This window comes from Pseudopodoces humilis, chromosome 5 (genome assembly GCF_049639895.1).
Source record: "Pseudopodoces humilis isolate 2021_Gansu_Grassland_sample_001 chromosome 5, ASM4963989v1, whole genome shotgun sequence".
Classification (NCBI taxonomy): domain Eukaryota; kingdom Metazoa; phylum Chordata; class Aves; order Passeriformes; family Paridae; genus Pseudopodoces; species Pseudopodoces humilis.
In genome coordinates this window covers 1,048,283-1,065,342 of record NC_142204.1, presented here as the reverse complement: position 1 = coordinate 1,065,342, position 17,060 = coordinate 1,048,283, and the positions used below count along the sequence as shown (strand labels likewise).

Genomic DNA, 17,060 nt, shown 5'->3' with positions numbered 1-17,060 from the left:
TGGCCAAGGCAGAGCCTGGCTCTGTTTCCCTGGTCTGCAAAGAAGAGGTGCTGCTGCTCGTTTAGCTGGCTGAGCTGGTGATTGAAGGTCTGTCACTGAGGAGCTGATAACCGAAGGAACACACGAGCCTCCTGGGGAGCTGCAGTCACAGACAGCATCATCACTCACTGCTGTGGCCTGGCTGGGCCTGTGGCCCGTGTTCCATGGCATGTCCTTCACCCTGGCTCCCTGCTGGCCCCTTTCTTTCAGCCACTGCTCCCAAAGCAAAGACCAGCCCGTGCATTCCTGCAGGAGTAACTACACGGATCTTGTAGACTTCAGTTATTAAGAAGCAACTTAAGTCTTCTTTTCCACACTCCATGGCTTGGCTCCTTCTGATAAATCCCAGCCCAGCTCTGGGATAAGGCAGGAGGACTTCCAAGTAGTTCAACTGATAAGGGTATGCTGTAGCTCATAAATCCGCTCCTACAGGCGAGTTAGAAATTCCTCCAAGAAGGAGTCCAGACTGTGGCTGTGGCTGTATCTCCCTGCTTCCATATCTAGCTTGTGTTTGCCAACTTGCTCTCTGCCCAGCAAGCCGTATGTGTGAGACAGAGATGGAGAAACAGAGACAGTTGGAATGTGACTTACTGGATGGAGAAGAGGAAGAGCAAGAGAGGGTGTCTGCAGATGAAAAAAATGAGTGTCCATGTGTGTGGGGGAGCAGCAGGGTGGAAGAATACTATTGGGGCTGGAAGGAATGGATTGCACATGTTGTTAAGAAGGGGCTGTAGATTTTTGCCAGAGACGTTAACATTTTCTTGACTGCACGCCAAGGCTGGTGTATGTGAAAAATATGAAGCGAAGGAGACATTTTGTGAGAGAGAAATTGAGCACACACATTTTTTCCGGGTTATGTGCATAAGAATTAACGATCAGGGATCTAATGCTCTCCCTTGCCTGGCTGTGTACCTCTGGCTCTGCAGCACTGAGCCTGTTTCTGCTTCCCAAGTTCTCTTGTTTTCTGGGAAGGTGAGACTTGCTGTTGGAATATGGGTGTGATGTATTCAGACTGCACTCATCATACAAATCTGCCTCTCAGAGGTGCTGAGAAGACGTGTTTGCTGCCACAGATTTTTCTCTGCTCTCAGCATCTCAGTTTCTCTCTGTGTTTTTTATAAGGGCTTCTGCTTTTATGGACATCAGCACAGGTTTGAAAGCTTTTAACTAAGCCAAAAATACTTCCAGCCAAGGCATGCAGCCTAGGAAGAACCATTTCTAGAATTCTGTAGATCATAAAATTTTCTCTTTTTTTTTTTTTTTTTTTTTTTTTTCCTGCATGGTAATGTACACAGAAGATATTTTACAAGATAATTAGTTAAATTTTATGTTTTGTATTGGTAACTAAGTGGCAGATTCTGTCACGTGTGCCAGAGTAAATCCTCTGACTGGAGTGCATGATTTATGCTGGTGGGAAAGAGTTCACAGTCTGGACTCCATAGTTCATAACAAGGCACAGCAATTGCCTCTGCTGCTCAGAAGGATTGGTTGCCAAATGTCTGACAAAGTCTTTCTGGAAGTGCAGATGGTAGCAACGACAGCCTGGAATTAACTCACTCTTTGCTATAAAGTTTGCAATTTGTTATCAGCTCCTCTGGCTGTTTACTAATCCCTGACCAGCAGGCTCTCAGGGCGCTGATAACATTTTGATGTCCAGCATGTGCATGCAGAGGCTCAGCCTGAGCCTTTTGCTGATGATGTACGTGCTACTGGGTTTCTCTGAACCTCTCAATACTGCTGCAGCTGCATTGCTTCCCAGCAAATTAAGTGGCAGTAGGCTTAAGCTTAATCTCTGTCACAGGTCTTGTCTCTGTGCAGGAGTCAGATTTTAAAGCAGCTTCTTTTCATTCAGCTTGTGCCAAAAAAGAAAAACAAAAAGAAAAACCCCCAAAACTTAAGGCCTCTGCAGGCCACTTCTGCCAGTTTAAAAATACACCTTGGTGCTGGCCACATTTATCCTGGGGCCTGGTTCTCCAAGCCCACCACGACAGCCCTCATCCAACGCTGGCTGAGGCTGAGAGGCCTCAGATCAACTTCCACTCTGCATTTTCCAGGCTGACAGTCTCATTCACCCCTTCACACTGCTGTATTTTATATTGCTTGAACTCCTTCTGCTTTGATGATGCTATAACAGGAAGCTAGTAAAGGATATTATAAGAGGAGCTAGTAAAAGATGTCATTCTTTACTAGAGACAGGGGAAAAACGAGGTCCTGGTATGTCAGGGCTCTTTGCCACTCATGAGCCATATGTTAAATTCTTGCAAGCAGTTTGCCCCAACTTTACGAGGTCACCTTTGTGGTGATCACAGCGATTCTCCAGAGCAAGGGCTGCACAGTCCATTGCCAACAGCTGTGCTGCAGGGGCAGTGCTGGAAATCCAGGGGCAGCTCAACAGGAGCTGCTTTGTGGCTGAGGGACCAAAGTGTGGTCTTGCCACAAACAAGAAAAGGGCTGTTCCTGGTCCAGGGAAGGGTGTCCTTGCCACCTGTTTCGGGGTTTGGAGCTGCTTTCCCAGCCTGCAGGACAGTGAATTAAGGCTGGAAGCAATGCTGCTCTGTTTCTCACGCTCCTTTAGTCTTAGTTTGAGGACTTTCCTGGCCAGAACACACTTACCAGCCCTGCAGCTGCTCAGAGCCAGAAAGTGTTTGCAGCTTCTCTCCTTACAGCATAAATGGGGATATCCTGCATGCCCCATCAGAAGTGTCTGAAATTCACCTCAGAAACAGGGTCTTCTGCTCATCCCAGATCTCCTCAGGACTCTCAGTCCCTGTGCAATGTCCTAGGCAGAGGCATTCTCCATCAGCAGAGATGGGAGAGGCTTTTCCGTGTCTCTGCAGTGTGGGGTTTGCACAGAGGGACAGCAAATGGTGGCAGAGCACAGCCAGACAGCTCCTGGCTGGTGGCAGAGGTGCTGCTGGCCCCTGGAATGACAAGTTTGGTTGATTAATTCAGTGTGAATCCAGGGTGAATACAGAACGAGGCACTGTGCTGCAGTCAGGCTCCGTGTGCTTTTTGAATCTGTGCAAAATGAACCTCACCATGGCACCGAAAGGTGGGTCCCATAGTCTGGGAGGATTTTAGCAGGGGGCTGCCTCCTGAGTGCTGGCTTTTGAGACTTCTGAATAAAAGCACAAAGTACAATTTCCAGAGACTCTGCACTGCAGGGAGGGGTTTGAGTGCCCATCATATTCACCTGGGCAAGGCATTAGAGGCAAGATTGGGCCGCACTTCCTGGCTCTTAATGGATGTCTTGTGTTGCTGGATTGCCGTGGTGGATAGAAAAATCAGAGAAAATCATGCCGTTTTTCTCTCTCTCGTGTAATTTGCATTGTTTAGACGGCAGGCTCTGCGGGGAGGTGCCTGCTGCTTTCTGCCTGCTCCGGCAGTGCCGGGGGAGAGGAGACCATTGCTCTCAGCAGTGAGGCTTCTACAGTGATGCAAGTCACCCATCCAATCACGGATGCCCTCTTGATGCCCGCTCGCCACACATTTGCTGATTAAAAGCCGGGTTGCTGCATTTTCCTATAAATCTTCAGCGTTTCTGCTGCAAGGGGTGGACTGGGTGTGCTCCAGGTGAGGAGGAGCCTCTCGCCTGCCCTTGCCCGAGCACTGCCCGTGGCTGCTGTGTGGCTGGGGGGCTGCAAAGTGAGCATTTGTGCTCTGGCCCAGAGCTGATGTAGAAACCACTCCTGGTGTTTGCTGCTGGCCGAGCCGCAGCCACCTCTGCCCTAGCAACAAAGCTTCACATTTCCATCGGCAGCGGTCCCCTGCGTCCTGCAGAGAGAGGCAGGAGCTGCCTTTGCTACCTCCAACCGCAGAAAATAATTGCCAGAAGGGCCCAAGGCAGTAGTTTCAGGCAAGACAGATTTTGCTGAACTCCTAGAAAGAATGCTCTTGCTTCTTGAGGGAGGCTTAGTGAGGTGGTTCAGCTCCCCCTCCTCCCCGAATTAGTTTGGGAGTCCCACAGAGTGTGACTGATGTGAGCGATGGAGCAGCTGCTCCCTCCAGGAGCCAGCGCTGTTCATTAGCCGGGTTCCCCAGAGCTCTCATCTGTTTCCCTGTGGTCTCAGGCCAGATCTGTTCGCTGCTGGTGCTTTTTTCTTGCCATGGCAGGCACGGAGCCCCCGCAGTTTCCTGCTCGCTGTGACAGGAGGGCTCAGGGGGATGAGCAGCGGGGTGAGAGCCCTGGGCAGGGGCAGAGCCCCGGGCAGGGCACCGAGCTCAGCCCCGGCACGGCTTTCAGTGTTTAAAACTGCACTTCTCAGTGTTTAAAACCGCACTTTTCGGTTTTCGGTGTTTAAAACAGCAATGAATCAGGGCTGCATTAAGGCAGGGGTCATTTCCAGCCACGGCTGGTTCAGTAGGACCCCCGAGCTCCTTTGCTGGCTGTGCCCCAGCGGCCCGGGCTGCTGAGGCCGCTGCGCTCCCTGGGCCGCAGCCTGGGCCCTCGGGCCCCGGGCCGGCTGCGAAGGCGATGCTGGAGACATTTCTCACTTAGCCTGGTTTTCCCGCACCACCTAGTGGGAGCAGGGATGGCTGCCTGGCTGTTTTGTGCCGCAGCTCCCGGCCGTGCAGCGCCCCGGGCCCTGCCCTCACGGTGCCCTTGTGTCGCCCCGCAGCTCACAGGCACAAGAAGCACGACACGCTGCAGCCCTGCGACACCGAGTACCCCGTGTTCGTGTACGAGCCGGCCATCAGGGAGACCAACGGGCTCATCGACTGCGGAGACTGCCAAAAGTAAGAGCTGCAGCTTCCCTTTCAGCTGGGGACCTTGTCCCAGGGCTGCGGGGACAGGGTCACCTGCCACTGTGCCCATGGCACCGCCACCGCCACAGCTCCGGCGACAGCGACAGGTGACACCAGGGAACTGATTCTTAACAACAACAAAAATTAAAACCTCTCTTATTAACCTCTATTCATAAGCAGAGGTGGTCGGAGAACAAAGAGAGCAGCATTTAAATATGTGTATCTTTCCATTCCAAAGATTTCTTTCATGTTTCTGGCAAAAGTTTTTTTTTCTTAGAAAGTTTTCTTTTTTTGCAGTGCTCTTGGTTTTCCTTTTGTCTTTTTTTTTTTTTTTAATTTTTCTCCTTTTTCTGTATTTCTACAGAAATGAAAAAAAATGGGGGAAAACACCTGAAAATAACTGAAAACAAGGGTCCTCTTTTTTATTTCCCATTTTCATTGCAAATGAATGGACAGTCAAAAGTAACATTGGGAAAAGAGGCTGTTTTCAGAGGTTGTACAGTGCCATCAGCAATCACATGGGGAAAGGTGACAAAAAGATGTATTTCCACTGATCCAGCTTTTCCTAACGTGAGGAGGCCAAACAGGTCTGACTGGAATTGCTCCTAAAAAAAACCCCAGAACAATCCTACCTAGTCTTCAGTATTGGATCAACTGCAGGAAAGACTTAAAGGTTAGAAAAACAGCCTCCACTAGTCAGCATGGCTCTAGGAAAACCCGAGCCTTGCCAAACATTGTTTCAGAAGAGGTTGCAGATTTGATGACAACAAGCTATTGTATTAAGCTCTGGGCAGATCCACAGGAACTGAGTGACCTCTTTGGGTCACAGATCTCTGCCACAAAGAGCCTGGGGTTGCCCCTTCCCTGCTGGAGGCAGCACCTCACCAGTGCTGTGTCCTGCTTGGCTCCTTTGTAGCTGCAGCCTCTGGCTCCCAGGTGAGTCTTGTGCATCTTTCATCCAGGTATCTGGGAAAGACACCCCCCTGCCACAGGCTCTGTGGAGCATTAGCCAGGGCCTGGCATGCATTCCTGATCACATTCCACATTCCTGGTGGAGCAGGGGTAGGCTGGCTGCTCCATCCTGGACAGAAACGTCAGCTTGTGGATTGGTGGATGCATGGGGCATCGCTGTCCTCGTGGCTGAATCTGGGCATGGGTTGAAGGCTGCTTGTCCCAAGGCAGTCATTAGCCAGGGAGCGCTAATGAACTGCTCAGCTGCTGTGTGTGCCATTCAACACCTTTAAAAGGGGACACAGAAATCCCTGGAGGCTGGAAGGCGGCACAGCTGCTGAATAACCAGGGGCACTGGGCACTCCTCCAGCACAGGCAGCTTGGCCAGTGCAATGGGCACATCCCCACAAGCCTGGATTCCTGTTCCAGAAGCCCTGCCACCTGTGCAGACCTGCTGAGCCTGCTGTGCCAGCCTTGCCTGTGCCCAGTGGCTCCAGGACATGCTGGTCCCCTCCCAAACCCCTGCTGGTCCCACTGGGTTCCTCTATTTCTCTCTCTCCTGTAACGTGCAATTTAGTACAACTCTGCTCCTCCCAGGACCACAGAATACAGACCCCTTGCACTGGACAAGCACACACATATAATTAATATCATTAATATCATTAATATCATTAATATACATTAAATAGGAACTGACATGCCTCGGGATGAAGCCAGGCTTTGCTCAGGTGTTGTCTGTTGTGATGTGCTGCCCCATCTGGGGAGGGCTTGTGTTGGGCTTGGTTGGTTGGGTGCTTGGATTGATTGTGACTTTCGTGCCTAGCATGGAGTTGATTTGAGCCAGTTCAGAACCAAAAAGGAGGCCAGAAAGGAGTGCCAAGGGCACTTCTCCCTGTGTACACCTGCTCACTGGTCTCTCCTGCTTTCTGCTGGCACCCTGTTTCCAATGATCTCTGGTTTCTTTCTGTTTCCTGGCTGTGGTTCAGGCAATGCCAGGGCTGCTGCTCTGGGCTGGAGAGCTGTGCTTTTTCTCACCTGCTCTTCCCTTGCAGGATGTTTGTGGCACAGCAGATCATCAGCAGTAACCTCCTGCTCCTCGTCACGGACACTGTCTGCGATTGCAGCGTCTTCCCACCCGTCCCAATGGATGCAAAAGAGGTCAAATATATCCTTCCGTGCACAGCAGGGATGCAGGGCTCCGCTGGCCCCATCATCTCCGTGTTTGCCAGGGTGGAAAATGTGTTTCTGCTGCCACTGCCCTGGGGGTGGAGAGCACGACGTGGCTTGGAGAGGTCTCCAGCCCGTGCAGGGTGACCCGTCCTTCCTCATCCTCCCGGCTGGTGCGGTTACAGCCGGGCAGAGCTGCATCCCGCGGCTCCGCGGGGCGTTCATCCCCTTTGCTGTCCTTGGGCGTTCATCCCCTTTGCTGTCCTTGGGCGTTCATCCCCTTTGCTGTCCTTGGGCGTTCATCCCCTTTGCTGTCCTTGGGCGTTCATCCCCTTTGCTGTCCTTAACAGCCCCGCACACAACGCGTCCGTCAAGTGCGAGAGGATGCGCTCGCAGAAGCTGCGCCGCCGGCCGGACTCGTGCCACGCCTTCCACCCTGAGGTATCCCGGGACAGGGGGGACAGCCCGGCATGCACGACTGGCTCCTCTGGCACTCTGGAGGTGCCTGTCCTGCTGGAGCTGGGTGCCAATCCCGGGGGGTTCCTGGAGGAGGATTTCAGCCTGGTACCGCCCGGGAAGGGCCTGGGCTCGGAAACCGTGGGGTCAGGAGCACACACACACCCAAAAACACACACACACACAAAAACACACACACCCTGCTAGGTGGGTCCCACGGGGGGCTCCTGTGGCCAACAGGAATCCCACCAGTCCCTGCCTTGGTTCCTGGTGGAATCTCTCGGCCACAGGCACTGCTCCCTCTCCCAAAGGTGGCGGGCGGGCTTGGCAGCAGGCAGGCTGACCCTTGTCTCCCATCCGGCAGGAGAATGCCCAGGACTGCGGTGGCGCTGCTGCCATCGCCGTGTGGCCGACGCTGCTGCTCCTGCCCCTGGTGCTGCTCCTGCGGTGACGCTGCCCGGGGCAGCCACGGACCCGGCGGGACCCTGCGGGACACGGTGGGACCCTGCGGGACACGGTGGGACCCGGAGGGACACGGTGGGACACGGCGGGACACGGCCCCTGCTGGGACACCGAGGGTCCCCCGCCGCAAGGGCCAGCACGGTGCCGACCAGGAAGGCTCCTCGGAAGGCTGTGGCCAAAAGAGACGCGAGAAGCGGCAGGGGCAGCTCCTGTCACAGCAGCTCCTCCGTGACCCCGCTCACGGCCGTCCTCGCCGTGGAGAGCATCCTCCAGCATCCTCCCTCCCAGCCAGCCGGGCTGCAGGCGGCAGAGCTGCCTCGGGGAGAGCCACCGCGCTTTTGAACAGCCGCCTCTGGAAACAGCATGTCCTGCTCTCGGGGGTGGGACACGGCCCCAAAGCTGACCTGCACCACCCTCCCCGGCAGCTGGGCAGTGGGAGGCAGCACAGCTCGGCTGGGAGCTGCAGCCACGCCAAGGAAACCTCTCCTGACTCTGCTAGAGCATCCAGGTTCTTGTCCACACGTGGACTTACCTCTGGAAAGGGGTTTTGTGTGACCCACCAGAGTGGTGGCTTAGCTGCTCTCTTCATTGCAGAAGCAGCAAGGAAACAGGCACTTTTCCCCTCAGAACAGCTGCCCTGCCATTGCAGCTGCCCTTGCTTGTCCCTGCCCTGAGCCTGGCATTCCCAGCTGGTGGGCACGGGTCATTTCTCACAGAGCTTTATGGACAACGGATGGGGAGCACCCATTTTTCTTTTTTTTCTTGTTTTTTCTTTTTTTTGTATGAACTGTTCCATACCATCTCATTAAAAACAAATATATGGCATATTCTACATAGACACCATAGCTTCAGCGAGTTTGGTGGTCACACAAATCCCAGAAACTCGTGGGGACAGGGTGTGGGTGGGGGGGACTGCAAACACAGCTGTGCTGGCCCCAGGGTAGGACAGCAGCAAGGCAGAACCTTTCCCTGGTCACTCTGGGAGCCTCCTGCAGCCCTGCAGGTCCTCTGTGTCACACCAGGATGTCACCTCCTTCAGGACAAGAGCCCTCCTGGCTCGCTGCCTGACAAGCAGCACTGCCCACACGTGCCCAGGGCTCCTCTCCAGACCCTCTCCTCTCAAGAGCAGCTGGGTGGGAAAGGACTTTATCCTCACTGCACGTCTGTCCCTGCCCAGCAGGCACCCACAAATGCACTCCAGGCATGCTAGGGACACTGGCCTTCCTGCCCCCACGTCACCTGGCACTGAGGGGACAGATCAGTCCCAGCCAGGTCCTGGCAGGGAGCTTCCAGGACCTCAGAGCTCCCGCTGTGGGGTTTTGCCTGGAGGAGGGCAGTGTTACAGCAAAGAGAAGAACCACTTCAGTACTGGAAATAAAACGAGATGGAGAAGGTTCCAGGCTTCAGAGGCAGTGACCTTATCAGAGCCAGCAGCATCCACAGAGGATGAAGGCAGGATGGAGGAGAAGGGGCTGTCAAGGCCGAGGGCTGGCCCAGCTCTCGCAGGGTGCCTGCCCTCCCGGGGCACCACTCTCAAGGATCACCTCCCTGTCAGAAAGGATTAGCAGCCCCATGTGCACTCAGCTCAGCCAGGACATAGAAATGCACATTGCTGCGCTGTGGATGAGCCATGCCTGGCCTCAGGTGCACTAATCCACAATAAACACGGTCCTGCAGGGACACCTGCACTCACAGAGAGGACGAGAGTTATTCCTGCCTTGGTTGGCTCTGTGAGTTTGTCCACAGGTGCTAACTGGAGGGAATGGAACAGGGGTGAGATCTGGATTATGTCTTAAACTGAGAAATGCCAGCAAAGGTTTGCCTGACTCGAAACCTGAGCTCACACCAGGAACAGCTTCCTGGGTTTTGGGGGTTTTATTGTAGCAAAGCAGATCATAAGCAAACCTACCCAATTCTGGGCTCCAACACGGGGTTAAGCAAATTCCATTTCATGCTCTGACAGAGATAGTGACTCATGGCCCTTTCAGCAAGAGAAAAATCCCCAGGAAGAGCAGCTGCCTCAGCTTCCAACTTCTTGAGCCATGTGCTGGGCACAGCAGATGGAAATAGGTCAGCAAAAGCAAACAGCAGCCGAGGCCAGAGGATCCAAGCGGCAGCAGAGCAGCTGCGAGAGAAGCCATCCTTCCCTTCCAGCATCCTAGTGCCATCCTGATCCCCAAACCCCAGCTGTCCCTCCTGCCAGAGCCCACCCACCCTGTGAGCACACAGAGCAGAGCTGCAGGGTTTGTTCTCCTGGGGGAAGATGCAGTGGGAGAGAATTCCCGAGTGGTGCTCTGCAGGCAGGGCTGCCCATCACCCCTCACTGCTGCACAGGGCTCCACAGGCCCGACATCCACAGCCGATTTCCTCACAGGCAGGGGGACAGGGAGCTGGGAAGGGACCTGAATTCTCCCCGTGACACTCCTTGCAGGCTTCAGGAAGAGCCCACTGCAGGCTGAGGTAGGGCTGGATGTGCCCCAGGAGGGCAGGGACACACAGCATCACACTGCTGGGACAGAGCAGCTGCTGACTTCACAGGGGCTGATTTCACTCTGCAGAGCAGTGGGCAAATCAGCCCTGCAGTTCCAGGCACAAAACGGGGCTGGCCTGAGCTGGTTTGGGCTCAGGAGAGACTGGCACGTGCCAGGCTGGGCAGAGCAGGGTGCCACACGCTCCGGGGGCGCTCAGAGGCGTGGGGGGTGTGTGGCCCATCTGTGCCACGGGGAAGGAGCAGTCCCACAGCTCTGCTTGGTTCTGTGCACGCCTCAGGCTCCTCAGGATGCTTTTTCTGCTGAGAAAGCCCAGTGGCACTGTCAGCACAGAAACCCTGGGCTCTCCCCAGCCTCTGCTTGCAGGGGAGGGGGCTGAGATACAGCAGATACTTCTGTGCTGAGCAAATTCTCCACAGCAAGCAGAGAGAGAGCATCAAAGGCCCGTGTGCCAAACACTCCATCAGCAGCTGGGCCCTCGCTGAGGAATCACTGGGAATCACTGGGAATCACTGGGAATCACCAGGAATCACTGGGAATCACCAGGAATCACTGGGAATCACTGGGAATCACTGGGAATCGCTGGGAATCACCAGGAATCACTGGGAATCACCGGGAATCACTGGGAATCACCAGGAATCACTGGGAATCACCGGGAATCACTGGGAATCGCTGGGAATCACCGGGAATCACTGGGAATCGCTGGGAATCACCAGGAATCACCGGGAATCACCAGGAATCACTGGGAATCACCGGGAATCACTGGGAATCACTGGGAATCACTGGGAATCACTGGGAATCACCAGGAATCACCGGGAATCACTGGGAATCACCGGGAATCACCAGGAATCACCAGGAATCACTGGGAATCACTGGGAATCACTGGGAATCACTGGGAATCACTGGGAATCACTGGGAATCACCAGGAATCACTGGGAATCACTGGGAATCGCTGGGAATCACCAGGAATCACCGGGAATCACCGGGAATCACCAGGAATCACCAGGAATCACTGGGAATCACTGGGAATCACTGGGAATCACCGGGAATCACTGGGAATCACTGGGAATCACTGGGAATCACTGGGAATCACTGGGAATCACTGGGAATTGCTGCTCCTGTTCCCCCTGGACACTGGGGAGATCCCCCATCCCGCAGCACAGCTGCTCCCCCCCACCACCTCTGCCTGCCCTTGACAGGAGCCTTTACACTCCTGTCACTGTCCCCAGCACACATCTGTCACTGGGCCAGCACTCACCTGTGTCACTGTCCCCAGCACTCACCTGTGTCACTGTCCCCAGCACTCACCTGTGTCACTGCCCCATGACATTGGCTACAGCACTCTGGGATGGCCCCACAGGGACACGACCCAGCACATTTCTGCTGGATTTTCATCATTTCAGGAGGACATTTCATCAGCCTTTCCTGCTCCGCTTGCTGCTGCTGTCTCCAGCTGTGGGAGCCCTGGCACCCCACCTTTCCCCAGGCACGTCCCTGCAGGGCTGGCCCCTGAGCTGTGTCTGGCTCTCCGGGGCCAGGCCCCTGCCGCTGTCCTTGCCACCAGCACCAGGGCAGCAGAGCCTGTGTGTTCGGGCTGCTCCCCCAGCTCTCCCCCAGGAAAGGCTGTGGGGACAGGAGCTGCAGCCTCTCTGGAGGCCAGCACTGCACCAAGGGCTGGCCTCTCCCGGGCAGCAGGGACAGACACAGGGAAGTCCCCACAGCAGTGACACGGCCAGAGCCCCGGCTGCTCTCGCCTGTCTTGGCCAGCAGTGACTTTCTCTAGCCCCTGGCAGCAGCAGCTGGAGCCTGCTGTCACCTCCTGCTGCCCGGCCCGAGGGACACGATATCGCTTTCCAAGCTGGCAGGAGGCTCCCTGGCACAGGCAGCGATCCCAGCCCGGCATGGGGAGCTGGGCCAGGGCCAGGGCAGAGCCGTGGGCAGGAGCCGTGGCCAGGAGCCGGCAGGGAGCTGGTGCCAGCGGCTGCTCCCCCCCAGGAGGGCTGGATTCCCGTGCCAGCAGCAGATGCCACCCCACAGCCCCGTCTGCCCGTGCCAGCCTGGCCACAGCCACACGGAAAACTTGGGACTGGGGGAGCTCGGCTCCAGCCAGCGCCAGGACAACCCCAAAACAGGCAGAGACCGGCAGGGTTAGAGGTGAAAGCAAAGCCAGCCACTGGAACTGGCTGGGGTGGCATTTGCCTCTCTAAGGAAGCGCACCATTGCTCTGGGAACCCAGCCAGGCCAGTGATTTTCCCATCTCATTTACAGCTAGACCGGTTTTTATGCTGTAAAGAGACTCCGTGCTCAGTGGTGCCACTACAGAGATGGAGCTGCTACTGAACGAGATCATGGTGAATCTCCAGTGCAAGCATCTCCCAGCTCTACAATACCTCTGGAGCTTAAACATGAATTTTACCAGAGAAAGGCAAAGGTGAAGCTTCCAGAAACACCAGAAAATTTGATCACTGTGAGGGTGGTGAGGCCCTGGCACCTGGCAGCTGTGGCTGCCCCATCCCTGGAAGTGTTCAGGGCCAGGTTGGAGGTGGCTCTCAGCAACCTGGTCTGGTTGGAAATGTGTCCAGGCAGAGGGGCTGGAACTATGTGATCTTTAAGGTCCCTTCCAACCCAAACCCTCCTGTGACTCTGATAAGCTCCAGCTGGCAAAGCAGCTCCATGCTGTGACCCAGGAGTGCTGGGCTCCCATCCCACTATCCCTGCCCAAGGAACCAACCTTCAGTGGTGAACAAGGAACTGCTGGCCCTGCAAGGCTCTGCCAGCAGCTCCCAGGTCACGGTGGGCAGTTCCCCCCTGCACTCCTCCTTGGCTGCTCGTTGCTCAAACAGCTGGAGATGACCAGGTGTGACGTTCTCCACGGGCACTCGAAGTATTCCTTCTTCAAGAGCAACATGCACCTAGGAATTACCACATACAGTCTCCAAGGAACTGATCTTTTTAAGCCACTTCATCCAAACCACATTAGTGCTCCACACTCCTGGAAATCAGCCTGGAGAATCTCAGCTGGGGCATTCCAGGCAGATACAGCAGCACTGTGCAGCAGGAGGGCTTGGTTCAAACACAGTGCTTTGATGCCAGGCAAGGGTAAAAAAAAAAGAGAAAGGGAGGAAGAACTCAATTTTGCCTTTAACAGCTTCAACTAAACCAGTCAGTGCCTCCATCCTGATCATGTACTTCATTTATCTCCAGCTCGAGAGAAAGTTAGGCAATAGCCCCAGACACTCACCTTGACAGCAGCACTGGAAACAGAATAAACCCAATTCACATTCAAATGTGGCAGCTACTTTTAGTGTAACTTGCATGAAATCTGATCCAAACATCCTCCACGTTTCTTGAATTTGCTTTTCATTAAAATAAAAGTAGTAATAATGGTAATAACAGCCCATCCTGAGACATCCATGGAGCTGTCGAGGTGATCAGCAGGAGCTCTCTCTCACAAGTCACTGCAGAACGCTGACCTGGAGTGAAGGAACTGACCAAAAGCACAGCTGGGCTGGGGACACCCACAGCCCCAGAGCAGCATTAGCTGTTCCCCTTCCAGGCAATTCCCAGATGTCACCTGAGAGCCAAGGAACAGCAGAAGACCTCACTGGGCACAGGCTGTCCTGGCCACCACCAGCCCCTCTCCCTGCCCAGTCAAAGCCCACTTGTGCCAGCCCCTGCACAGTGGGAGATCAATCCTTCACACAGGATGGGAGGCGCTTCCTGCCCATCAGGAATTGAAATCCAAACCTCCTGACAGTCTTTTCTTTATCTCAACTCACCTAAAATTTTGCCCACAACCACCAGTCTCCAGCAACGACCCTTTCTTCCCTCCAGCTCTCGTGCTTTGCACCCTTGTCCCCTCCTGCCCACACAGCGCAGAAAGACCCGGACCAGACAAAATCAATTTGGTTCTTTTATTAGCAGAAGTTAAGAATACAGCAAGTAATAAGATCCCATCTTATATGGAACCATCACCAGAGTCCCCAGCCATCAAAACCCCAGAATGTGCTTCATTGCTTCCAACAGTAAGCAATTGTTAAAAAGAAATATACTGAACAAGGCCACTATTTAATGGGGAAGGAAAGAAGCTGTAGGTCCTAACTATTCTATGGCAATAACCTGCACACAGAGCAAGCAAGCCTCTGACTGCTGAGAGTAAGGCATTCAGGTGCCAACCTGGGAAGAGTTCTCAGCAAAAGCTACAGAAAAGTGCACAGCTAGGTTGTTTTTATTGGAACACACAAACTTCTTGAACAGAGAGACTGACTGGGTTAAGAATAGCAGGTGGAGTACTGTGTTTTTGTAATAGCTCTGTGCTGCGCAGGACCAGGTTACAATCACCCTTGGAGGAGTGAACGTGGGATGATCCAGGATGGAGGCTGCTGCTTCTGCTGGTACTGTTCAGAGGTATCCCAAAGCACCTTCCAGCCAGCTCTGCTTCTGATATGCACACACAGCTCACACACAGCACGCTGCCTCCAGGCACCTCCCCAGCCTCGGCTGGGACGCCAGTGCTGCCAGCCCTTACGCCCAAGGTGATACTGCCCTTCCTTCACTTCACTGCCACAGACCTGGGATCAACTTCCAGCCCTGCAGGCACCCAATATCGGGATCCTACTGGGAACTCTGCAGCTGACCTTGCTCTCACAGGCTTTACTCCACTCCAGGGCTGAAGCCTTAATGCCCACTCAGCTTTAGGAGGGGATCATCTCCTACCTGACTCCATCAGACAAAGCAACTCCCCAAAACACACTGTGACATCCAGGCTATGGGAAGATCTTTGCAATCCATCTCTTCTCTCAAAGAATGCAAACTGAAACTTGAGGGAATCTAAAAAAAAAAACAAAACCACCCCACACAACAACCAACAACCCTTTACCTTCCTTCCCTGTGAAACACTGCATGCTATGAGCTGTTTAACTCATCTGTGAGAGAGGCAATTGCTCTGAATTTCCAGCTAAAGCCTCCAAGCAATACCTGTGCCATAACAAACAAAATGTTCAAGTTTCACCTTCTGACTCCAATGATTCTCCTTCAGTCTGGTTCTGACTGGGCTCCAAAGCTCAAGCTACATCCATTACACAGGAGAAGGGTATTTGCCTCCCTTTATATAGGAGGTGTGTCTGCTCCACAGCAATCCAGCTGAACTCTCAGGTTTAGGCTTAAGAAATACCAGCAGTCCCACTGCTAAAGCACAGATGGAAAGCAGACCCAAGGACAGAAAAAAACAAAATAAAGTAAAATAAAATAAAAGGAACTGCATTGGGCTGGTTAGGGATCTATTCCTTCTAAAAGAGAAACCTGCAAACTGCCTTGGCATGTGGAGCCTGACACACAGGATGGTCATGTGCCTGAGGTGTGCAGTGCCTGCTAACTCTGAGTCCTGGAGCACACAGCTTCCTCTTTCCAGCCCCTCTGAACCCCACCTCTGTTTCCCCTGACGTGCTCAACGCTCTTCTGACCAGTCTGTTACCATCATCCCTCAGAGCAAAGGAAGCAAATGGCAACCATCCTCTCCTGGGGGCCTCTGGGTGTAGGCAGGCACTGATGGAGTTGGACTGTTTGCCATTTCACTGCAGGATCCATCATCCCAAACCTCCCCCTGCACACGGGCTGGGAATGCAGCAGCTGCACCTTTCCAGTTACCTGGGCAGATCCATTTGCTCACACTGTGATTGATCCAGCCTTCACAGCCCTCATGTACATGTCCTGAACCTCCTCCAGGTGCTGGCCACAACCCCACCTTGCCCAGGGCACGCTGGCCACCAGGAAAATCTACAGGCCCGGCGTGCTTCACTCCTGGGAATTTTACCTGGTCCTCCTGCAATTGTTTATTTTGTGCAAAATTGAAACAGTGTGTGGTACTTGCATGTTGCATTCTTTACAAAAACCCTTTTCCCCCCACCCATTGTTTAAAACATTTATATAAATTTTATTTAAACAGAAAGTTAGAAATCTTATTTACAATTTGTTTTTCTCCCAAAACAGCATCTAAAATCAACGCCCAAACCCTCCAAGAGGATATAAATTTAACCTTGACTTTTTTTTTTCTTTTTTTTTAAAAAAAAGGAAACTGCTAAGCTATCCCTCCCCAATTCTACAAATAAATATGGCATTGAACAGAAGCCGATTTGGAAAGGGTCCTCTGTAGCTCAATCTGTAGATCCCAAGAATAAATTAGGTTTTCAGAATTTCCTGGTCTTCAAATTGATTTATTCCATTGCTTGAGGTATAGAATTTATCTTGGTTAGTCAGAATCCCCATGAAGCTCCACGCCTCATCAGCTGAAACTTGGATTCTTCTTAGGTATTCCTTTTGCTAAGCCTGGACGCTTCACCCATGCCGGCGGCTCTCTTTTGGTTCTGATCTGGGGCCGAAGGCTGCTCCTACTGCATCCCCTCCTCCTCTGTGCAGCCCCCTCCCACCGTGAAGCGGAATTCCTGCAGGTTGGAGACCCCGTGGAAGTGCACGAAAGCGCCGGCCACGACGAACACGTGGAACAGCTGGTGGGAGTGGAACTGCGGGAAGGAAACACCTCGGTTTGAGCCCTGCTGCCCCCCGAGCCCCCATGCAGCTGAAGTACACAGTAACACAGTGCCTCACAGTGCCTCACAGTGCCACAGCTGCAGAGCTCTCCAGGCTGTGTTAAAGCCCACCCCTCTGCTATTTTAGCAAAATAATCCAATTCTCTGCACACACACGCGTCCCCCCCTTCCCTTCAGAGTCATCTGAACCAGCTGGTCCACCAAA

The 17,060-nt window shown here is 53.7% G+C and overlaps 2 protein-coding genes and 1 pseudogene across 6 annotated transcripts in view; 1 reads left to right on the top strand and 2 right to left on the bottom strand.

Annotated features, from left to right (window-relative positions):
* The window catches only part of CACNA2D4 (calcium voltage-gated channel auxiliary subunit alpha2delta 4), a 122,290-nt gene extending 113,728 nt beyond the window's left edge, over positions 1–8,562 (top strand). For 2 of the 3 annotated variants that reach the window (XM_088055303.1, XM_088055302.1), the window contains 4 exons: positions 4,659–4,776; positions 6,789–6,902; positions 7,263–7,344; positions 7,724–8,562. In XM_088055303.1, the coding sequence (XP_087911429.1) occupies positions 4,659–4,776; positions 6,789–6,902; positions 7,263–7,344; positions 7,724–7,810 (401 nt within the window). In that variant the 3' untranslated portion in view covers positions 7,811–8,562. Of the gene's footprint in view, positions 1–4,658; positions 4,777–6,788; positions 6,903–7,253; positions 7,345–7,723 lie in introns of all 3 variants that reach the window. The other variant, XM_088055304.1, reaches the window with a different exon arrangement.
* On the bottom strand, positions 318–2,380 carry LOC148184245 (uncharacterized; annotated as a pseudogene).
* A 5,648-nt stretch (positions 8,563–14,210) lies between the features above and the next one.
* ADIPOR2 (adiponectin receptor 2) overlaps positions 14,211–17,060 on the bottom strand; it is a 44,406-nt gene continuing 41,556 nt past the window's right edge. For all 3 annotated transcript variants that reach the window (XM_014259344.2, XM_005530549.3, XM_014259345.2), the window contains exon 8: positions 14,211–16,828. In XM_014259344.2, coding sequence (XP_014114819.1) covers positions 16,697–16,828 — 132 coding nt within the window. In that variant the 3' untranslated portion in view covers positions 14,211–16,696. The remainder of the gene's footprint in view (positions 16,829–17,060) is intronic.